Source organism: Anser cygnoides, chromosome Z, assembly GCF_040182565.1.
Source record: "Anser cygnoides isolate HZ-2024a breed goose chromosome Z, Taihu_goose_T2T_genome, whole genome shotgun sequence".
NCBI lineage: Eukaryota > Metazoa > Chordata > Aves > Anseriformes > Anatidae > Anser > Anser cygnoides.
Window position 1 is genome coordinate 5,216,773 of NC_089912.1, and position 9,373 is coordinate 5,226,145.

The 9,373-nt window shown below is 53.1% G+C and overlaps 1 protein-coding gene across 1 annotated transcript; it reads right to left on the reverse strand.

Moving 5' to 3' along the window:
- Window positions 1-5,323: 5,323 nt before the first annotated feature.
- On the reverse strand, window positions 5,324-6,744 carry LOC136789010 (E3 ubiquitin-protein ligase Topors-like). The gene is made up of 2 exons (XM_066988255.1): window positions 6,576-6,744; window positions 5,324-6,442 (listed from the first exon to the last, which is right to left on the reverse strand). Exon 2 carries the CDS (start codon window positions 6,353-6,355, stop codon window positions 5,324-5,326), a length of 1,032 nt encoding a protein of 343 aa, XP_066844356.1. The 5' UTR covers window positions 6,356-6,442; window positions 6,576-6,744.
- Window positions 6,745-9,373: the final 2,629 nt, after the last annotated feature.

Sequence of the window (9,373 nt, forward strand, 5' to 3'; positions counted from 1 at the left end):
CAGAGTCCATTGCTGGGTGACCTCAGAGCCCATCGCTGGGCTGACCCTCAGCATGGGGAGACATCACGTTGTGCTGGGTGGCCAGCCGGGCGGGTTTTCACAGAGAATCACAGAATGCGTCTAGGATTTGGAAAGAGACCTCCAAGATCATCCTGAAGTCCAACCTCAGCCCTAACACTAACAAGTCCCTACACTAAACCGTATCACTAAGGGCTACATCTAAACGTCTTTTAAGGGAGACCTCCAGGGATGGTGACTCAATCACCCCCCTGGGCAGTCCCATTCCAATGCCTAACAACCCTTTCGGTAAAGAAAAGAAGTTCTTCCCCTGTAACATCCAACCTAAACCTCCCCTGGCGCATAACTTTAAGCCCATTTCCCCCTCGTCCTGTCACCAGGCACGTAGGAGAACAGACCAACCCCCACCTCTCCTACAGCCTCCTTTAAAGGTACCTATAGAGAGCGATGAGGTCTCCCCTGAGCCTCCTCTTCTCAAGGCTAAACAACCCCAGCTCACAGTATCACAGTATCACAGATTTCTAGGATTGCGAAAGAGACCTCCAAGATCATCTGAGTCCAACCTCCGAACCTAACACTAAGTACTCCACTAAACCATATCTGCTAAGCTCTACATCTAAACGTCTTTTAAAGACCTCCCAGGGATGGTGACTCCACCACCTCCCTGGGCAGCCCGTTCCAATGCTTAATAACCCTTCCCACCCCGGTAAAGAAGTACTTCTCTAACACATCCAACCTAAAACTCCCCTGTTTGCAACTTTCGCCCATTCTCCCCTCGTCCTGTCACCAGGCACGTAGGAAGAACAGACCAACACCCCACCTCTCTACCCAGCCCCACTCCTTTAAGGTAACTGTAAGAGAGCGACTAAGGCTCGCCCCTGAGCCTCCTCTTCTCCAGGCCTGAACAAGCCCAGCTCCCTCAACCGCATCCCTCGTAAGCACTTGTTCTCCAGACCCCTCACCGAGCAGTTGGTTGCCCTTCTCCTGGACTCTACTCGAGCACGTCCACGTCTGACCTTCCTGTAGCAGAGAGGGCCCAAAACTGAACACAGTACTCAAAGGTGCGGCCTCACCAGAGCCGAGTACAGGGGCACAATCCACTTCCCTCGACCTGCCTGCAGCCACACTGGCGGCTTCTTATACAGGCCAGGATGCTGTTGACCTTCTGTGGCCACCTGAGCACACTGCTTGTGGCTCATATTCAGCCAACTATCAACCATACTACTCCCAGGTCCTTCTCGGCCATTGGCAGCTTTCCCAGCCACTCATCTCCCAGCCTGGAGTAGTTCTGCTTGGGGTTGTTTGCGCCCCAGGTGCAGGACCGCGGCACTTGGCCTTGTTGAACTTCATACACAGTTGACCTCAGCCCCATCGCTCCAGCTCTATCCAGATCATCCTGCAGAAGCCTTCCCCTGCCCTCGAGCAGATCGACACACGCACCTTGGCTTGGTGTCATCTGCAAACACCTTACTGAGGGGTGCACTGGGCCTTCTCATCCAGATCAATCGATAAAGATGATTAAAGAGGACCATTTGGCCCCAGTACCGAGCCCTGAGGGGACTCCACCTAGTAACCCGGCCTCCAACCCGGATTTGACTCCATTCACCACAGCTCTCTGGGCCCGGCCACATCCAGCCAGTTTCTAACCCAACAAAGCGTACGCTCAGTCCAAGCCCACGAACGCAGCCAGTTTCTTGAGGAGAATGTTGTGGGGAACTGTGTCAAAAGCCTTACCTGAAGGTCAAGGTAGATCACATCCACAAGCCTTCCCCTCATCCACCAAGCGCGTCACTTTGTCCATAGAAGGAGATCAGGTTCGTCCGGCAGCAGGACCTGTCTTTCATCAAACCCCACATGCTGACTGGGCCTGATTGCCGTGCTTGCCCTGCAGAGTGCCGGCGTGATGACATTCAAGATAATCTGCTCCATGAGCTTCCACTGGCACTGAGAGTCCAAGCTAACAAGGCCTATAGTTCCCCGGATTATCTCCAGAGAACAGAGACTGTCCCAGGATAAGAACAATGGCTAAGGAAAACGAGACAAAACACTTGCCCAGAATCAGCCAAAGAACAAGAAGCTACAAAATCTTGGGCCCTTCCATTTCCAAAACAAACAAACAAAAAACAACAACAAAGAAATTAAAGTTTCCCAGTCCAAATAAAACTGTATATAGAGGGCGTAGTTACAAGTGTAGGTTGTGGGCCTGTAGTACTCAGCCAGTGAGGAAAGGGGGAGGAATTAAACATCTGGGTAACAGGGGATATAAGGTAATGATATACTGTTACTGTGCACCCCTGTTTCAGGACACCACAGCATTACAATTGTGAATAAATGAATAAATTAGCTTCCCAGAAGACCCTGTCCTGAGAAAATTATTTGAGAATATTTCTTATACCAATAAACATGGGGAAAATCTGCAAATCCCTAGGACCATATGTAGAAGAATGTAAAACAAACCGTATGTGAAGGGAACAATAGAGAACAAACGTCATTACAATACGTTCATCTTTATTTTTAACTTTTAAAATAGCCTTTTTTTCTGCTACGTGGATTTTACCATCTCATGATCGGCCCCGGATTAATAAAGGCAAGTTTCTTGCCTTAACTGCTTTGCCCGGTTGGGAGCATTTGTGACCACGGAATCACAGAATGGCTGAAGGCTGGCAGGGCCCTCAGGAGCTCATCTGGTCCCACCCCTGCTCCAGAGCCAGGGTGCCCAGGCCGTGTCCAGGCAGGTTTTGAAGATCCGTAGCGAGGAGACCCCACAGCCTCTGGGCAGCCTGTGCCAGTGCTCTACAGCCACCCGCACAGCACAGGAGTGCCTGCCCTGGTGCTCAGAGGAGCTTCCCGTGCTCCAGTTTGTGCTCACTGCCTCTTGCCTTGTCCTTGCGCACCCCACTGGCAAGAGCCTGGCTCCGTCCTCTTTGCACCACTCCCTTCAGGTATTTATGGACGCTGATGAGATCCCCCTGAGCCTCCCCCTTCTCCAGGCCGAGCAGTCCCAGCTCTCTCAGCCTTTCCTCCCATCCCTTGATCAACTTGCTGTCTGTTGGAGTCTTTGGTCCCAGTATGTTTGGGTCTGCAGCTTGTACTGCGCAGCCCCAGAGCTGGACACGTTGCTCCAGGTGCAGCCTCACCGGTGCTGAGCTGGAGGAGGAGGATCAACTTCCTCAGCCTGCTGGAGACACTTTGCTCCTGCCAGCCCCGCCTCTCCGGCCTGCTGAGGCCCACCTGGATGGCAGCGCGGCCCTCTGGTGGGTCAGCCACAGCCTCAGTTCTCTGTCATCTGCAAATTTATCGAGGAGTGCAATCTACCCATTGTCCAGATACGTTAAAGGAAGGTGTTAAACAGGACCAGACCCAGTATCCAGCTCCTGGGGTACTCACACTTGTTACTGGCCTCCCACCAGGCCTTGCACCACTGACCACAACCCTCCGGTGTCCCAGTCGCTCTCCAGCCAGTTTTCGATCCATCTCAATGCTCCGCTCATCCCACTTCCATACATCAAAAGCTTCTCCCATAGAGGACCTTACGTGGGACAAACTTGCCTTACCATAGTCCACCAAAGAGCAATGCCCACTGCCCTCTCAGCCATTGGGCTGGTCACGTCATCTTGGAAGCTCATCCAGGTCCGTCTGGGATGACTTCCCCGTGCTGAATCCATGCTGACTACTCCTGACAGCTGATGCCCATCTTACACCAACAACCTTGCGTTTTCCTGGATTTCAAATCCCCAACCTATCTATCATATTTTGACACGATGATGAGCAAATTATTTTACCTAGACATGAGAGTAATGGTATTTTCATATTAATTGGGTCCCCACAGGTAGAAGCCACACACACACATATGCACACACCCACCCACACACATGTAGGTATATAAACTTCTTCGTTCCATGAAATACACGCTGCTCCAAATGAGGGGACAGCAGACAACAGACTCATCAAGCTGCAGGATCTAAGGCTGGCACTTAAATAAAAGTACTCCTAATCTTGTCTACACCGTGTCACCTACTCAAGTGGTAACTGATCCACTGGGCTGTTAAACTAACTCGGGAAATGCACTTTATGATAGTGAACACCCCACGCTTCCTTTTTTATCCTACAAAAAACCCAAGCCGATTAAGCAGCCGAGCATTCTTGCTGAGCAGCGTGACAGAGGCAGGAGGGCTGGCGGTGCCTGCTGCGACTCCGCTTAACCACCGCGTGCTAAAAGAGTGTGAGCAGCGCTCAGTGACACCTTCTGGCAGTGGTACTTCCTTTTTAAAAAGCAGGGAGTGTCTTTCTTTACACTCCACGTTAAGGATTTGTCTTTTTTTTTTTCTTTTTTTTTTCTTAAGATTTTTCACACTAAAGTGTTTGAAGCTGTTATAACTGCAGTAATCAGAATGTAATTATACCAGCAATGGGCCGGCCGTGCATGCAGCCCTTCCAGAGCAGCAGCCAGGTGTAAAGTCATAACATGAGTGAACGGACTGCAAATGTGGCAAAATGTTCCAGAAGTGTAGTGTAAAAAGAAAAAATAATAATAATAATAATAAAATTTGAAGTTACTTGGAACTTTGGTAGAAAATATCTTATGCAGGTTTGCATCTTGTGCAGGTTTGCAGGCACCAGACCACTGAAGGTCTTCTGGGTCGGAGGAGAATGTTTGAATCAACCTGCTGCTTCACAGTGAAACAGTGTAATGAACAAAGTAACTCTGGCATGTTTAGAGGCTTGGGAGCAAGCAAGCAACTTGGCAGCAGGATTCTTCAAAAGCTTTGGGAAATTGCCGTAGGCCTTTCCACTCGGTGTCTGTGGTCCTCGCGCATCCAGAAAATGTACTCCAAGCACCTGTAAGTGTTACTATGTGCTTTCAAACTGATACTCTTTGTACAAAACAAAAAATAAAATAAAAGCCCACAACAAAAAACACCACATTTTACACTCCAATAATATTCTTAACCTTATTTTTATGAATCAGACCAAGCAAGAATTGTTTGTAATGGTTAGGAGTTGTTTAGCAGTTACACTTGTTTTTCAAAGCCCATGATTGTGTTCCTGGCAGTGGCATGGGACAAAGGATATGTTTCCGGTCATCCCAAGGTTGCTTCTACCATTGCAAGTATGAGGCGCTTTCCTTCGTGGGTGTGAGGGACAGTGGGGGCCAGCAGGGCACGGGGACGGCACCAGGAAAAGGGAGGGAAGGCAGCAGCATGCACGGGGCTGTGGCAGCTCTGGTTTGAATCACACTAAGACATTTTCTGCGGTGTAGCCATATATTTTATTGTTCTTTGATTTAAGATCACCAGGAGCCCTGCTAGAAGCGCCGGGGGGGCGGCCTCTTGCAGGGCTGGGCAGAGTCTTGGGCACTGCCTGCCTGGGTGCGCTTCCTGGGGCGCCGGGACCCCCGAGTCGAGCGGTGAGGAGTGGAGGGTCTGCGCCTGCAGGCCCGGGCAGAGGGACCTGCTGCTGCCTCCTGCCCCAGCTCTTCACGGGGCTCTTCCTGCTCCTGGGGGTTGGCTGCAGCTGGGACTTCGCCAGGACCCCCATGCTGGAAAGCGCTGGATGTGCTGGGCAGCTCCTCCATGTCAGGGCCTGCGTTGCTGTTGGAGGGCGCGGGGCTGGTGCTGATGGTTCCCTGCATGGAGGCAGTGGGACCAGAAGCACCTGCAGGGCTGTCCTCCTGTACCCCAGCAGTGTGGCCACTCTCGAGGCCCAGTAGCCTCCGTGCCTCCTCTCCGCAGAGGCCCACGATGGTGCCGACGAGCCCGTCGATGAGCGGCACGGTGAGGGGCCCCAAGGCGGGCTGTGTGTGCTGAATGATGGCGTCCCTGTCCAGCCCCATCACACACAGGGAGTGCAGGAGGAAGCTCTCTGCAGCTCTCGCCTGCCACCAGCGTGTCCCATAGATGGCTGAGAGCTCGCGGCGCAGCCAGGGCAGCACAGGGTCGAGGATGTCCCTGCGCTCCCTGAACAGCACGGCCCAGTCCTCGGGCAGGAGGCCGCCCACAGCAGCGCGGGGATCGGGCTCCGCATCCCTCTCCTCGGCTGGCACAGAGGACGCAGCCGGCGCTGCAGGGCTGTGGGGGGCGGTGGCGCTGCCTGCCTGGAAGCCAACAGGTACGGGCACTGCGGGAGGGGAGACGATGCATTCCAAGTAGTCCTCCTCTCCCCGCACGGAAACCTTGATGGTCCTCATGCCCGTCCTGCAGAGTGGGCAGCTCGCCTTCAGCTTTGCCCAGCGCTGGATGCAGCCCAGGCAGAACCGGTGGTTACATGGTGTCGCGTAGGCCACATCCTTTCGCCCCTCCCGGCAGACGGGACACGTCCACGCCTCCTCTGTGGCCATGGTCTTCACGCTAAGGTGCGCTGGGGAGAGCTGATGGTGACGAGCTGCTCCCCTGCACCGGCACTGCAGAAGCGGGTATCGCGCACGCTGCGAGGAAGAGAGAAGGTCACTGGCTGTGCCCCGGCCCCTCAGCAGGAAACCCCCCGGCCCCAGCCCCACGGCTGGGTGGTCCCACGTCCCCCGCGGGCCGCCCCGGGGCACGTGGCCCCACACAGCTCACCTGCGCTGCTGCAAGTGCTCCTCACAGGGCCCCGGCTGCCTGAGCCAGGCAGGGCCGGGGAAACACAGGCACTGCCTGCGGGGACGGGCACTGAGAACAGCTGCCGACGGCCCCACAGCACAGCTCCAACAAATCCTTGCTCGGCGCTCCAAGCCTCGCACAAACGCTCAGCAGGAATCCAGGCACGAGCCAGGCTGGGACGGGCTCTGCCTGCGCCCCAATATGAGCAGCGAGGGCCGTGAGGTCACAGAGTCCATTGCTGGGTGACCTCAGAGCCCATCGCTCTGGGTGACCTCAGAGCCCATGGCTCTGGGTGACGCCCAAAAACTAAAGCACGTGTCTGAAAGCATTGCCCAGACGTTTTGTGAACTCCAGCAGGCTTGCTGCTCTGACCACTTCACTGGGAGGCCTGGTTCAGTGGCCAAGCCCCGTGTCAGTGAAAGATCTTGTCCTCACCTCCAGGCAGAGCCTCCCCTGTCACAGCTCCATGCCATTCCCTCCACTTTTGTCACCGTCCCCAGAGAGCAGAGCTTAGCGCCGGGCCCTCCGCTCCCCTCGTGAGGAAGCTGCAGGTCGCCATCAGGCCTCTCCTCAGTCTCCTGCAGGCTGAACAAACGCAGGCACCTCAGCCGCTCCTCATCTGTCCTGCCCTCCAGACCCTTCACCACTTTGAAGCCCTCCTTTGGATGCTCTCTCTCTAAGAGGTTTATGGCCTTCTGATAGTGCCGTGCCCAAAAGTGCACACAGGACTCGAGCTGATGCTGAAAGAGCGCAGAGCAGAGCACAGCAATCCCTGCCCGCGACCGGCTAGCGATGCTGTGCTGGAGGCACCCCACGATGCCGTTGCCCCTCCTGCCTGCCAGGGCCCACGGCTGACTCACGTTCAACTTGCCGTCGACCAAAAGCCCCAGAGCCCTCTCTGCAGGGCTGCGCTCCAGCCTCTCCTCCCCCCAGACTGCCCGGACAGCCAGGGTTGCCCGTTGCCAGGTGCGCAATCCCTCACTCGCTCTCGCTAAACCTCATCTTGTTGGGGATTGCCCAGCTCTCTGATTTGTCAGGTTCTCTCTGCAAGGCCTTCCTCCCCTCCATGGAGTCAGACGCTCCTCCCAATTTAGCATCGTGCCTAAATCGACACAAGACGCCCTCGAGTCCTGCGTGCAAGTCAGTTAGGACAACATTGAAGAGAACTGGCCCTAAAATGGAGGCCTGCAGAAGCCCCCTAGTGACTGGCCGCCAGCCCGATGCAACCCCATTTACGATAACCCTTGGAGCGCGACCCGTCAGCCACTTGTTCACCCATGGCATTATGCATTGCTCTAGCTGTGTGCTGCTCAATTTGTCCAGAAGGAGACAGTGAGAAACAATATTGAAGCTGTGCTGAAATCCAAACAGGTGCCATCAGCTGGCTTCCCTTGGCCAACTAGACGGTTGAGCACTTCCGAAAAGGAAATCAAGTGCGTTAAGCAGCACTTTCCCCTCACGAACCTGTGTTGGCTGTGATCAATGACTGCATTGTCCTTCAGGTGATATTAAGAACTCCCAGAATACTTTTCACCATATATTTACCATTTTTCCCTCCCAATTGATTGGGGGGAGTTGAAAAATCATAAAATAATAATAATAATAATAATAAAGAGAAAATCATATTCATGTTCATAAGAAGAACAGGAATAAAAGAATAGGGAAGGTAAGCGAGGCAAAGTGCAACCGCTGACCAGCTGCTGACAGATGTCCATCCCATCCCCAAGTAGCAGCCCTCATACCAGCCTGGCCTAGCAGTTCCTAGTAATAATTCAGCACCGTGCCCTGTGTTATGCAATATCCCTTTGGCCTTTTGCAACGTCCCTGTGTGAAGCATTTTGTACACAACAGATGCAAATCTGCTCCCATCCACTGCTTTCTCTGTTGAATGTAGAAGGGCAACATTGCTGACAAATGCTCTCTTGCAGCCCCTAGTCTTACATCTCGATCCTTAAGCAAGCTGCATTTAAAAAGGAAACGGGAAAGGGGAAAGTGAAAAGGCAAAAGGGAAAGGGAAAGGGAAAGGGAAAGGGAAAGGGAAAGGGAAAGGGAAAGGGAAAGGGAAAGGGAAAGGGAAAGGGAAAGGGAAAGGGAAAGGGAAAGGGAAAGGGAAAGGGAAAGGAGAAATAAAAATTTAGGAATGGCTATACGGAAGGAGAAGCGTCTTTCCTCCACATTGCATATGGGGACCAAGACTGAAGCAAAGGAACCCTTGTGGCTGAACCAGAAGAATTGGAGGTTAATTTGAAAATGTTCTTCTCTAGGCCAAAGGAAAAAATGCACTGAACACTAGGTCAAGGCAAGAAATAGAAAGCTCTTCTTTAGGACAGAAATCTCAAAACCTAAGCACAACATCGGGGGAAGATTAGGGCTGTCCAGAGGAAGAAGAAATACCCACAGAGTGAAGTGGCAAACCCATCCCTGGCTGGAGTAGGGTTGAAAGTTGTAGCCTCTGCTTACACACACGATGGCAAGTACAGCAGCAGTCTCTGCGCAAAGCAGACTTTAAAAAGAGAACCCATTCCTAAACCATGGGAGAGATCCTTGACACAATAGCTCTCAAAGTCGTGAAGAGAGCAGAAGAGCGGTTTTGCACACAGCGTTTGCTGTTTCCATTGCTTGTTAGGGTTATGCTTTCCTTGTATACAGCATCTGCATACAGATGCTGCGAAGCTTCCAGGTCGCTCCCTGTCACTGGGTGAATTTTCACGAAGGAGAGTCCGAATGGAGGGAAACTGGGCTGCATGGACTCAACTACTAAGCCTCATGCTTAAGGA

Coding starts and splice junctions, on each gene's coding strand:
- LOC136789010 (XM_066988255.1), bottom strand. CDS start 6,355: ATGGCCACAGAGGAGGCGTGGACGTGTCCCGTCTGCCGGGAGGGGCGA.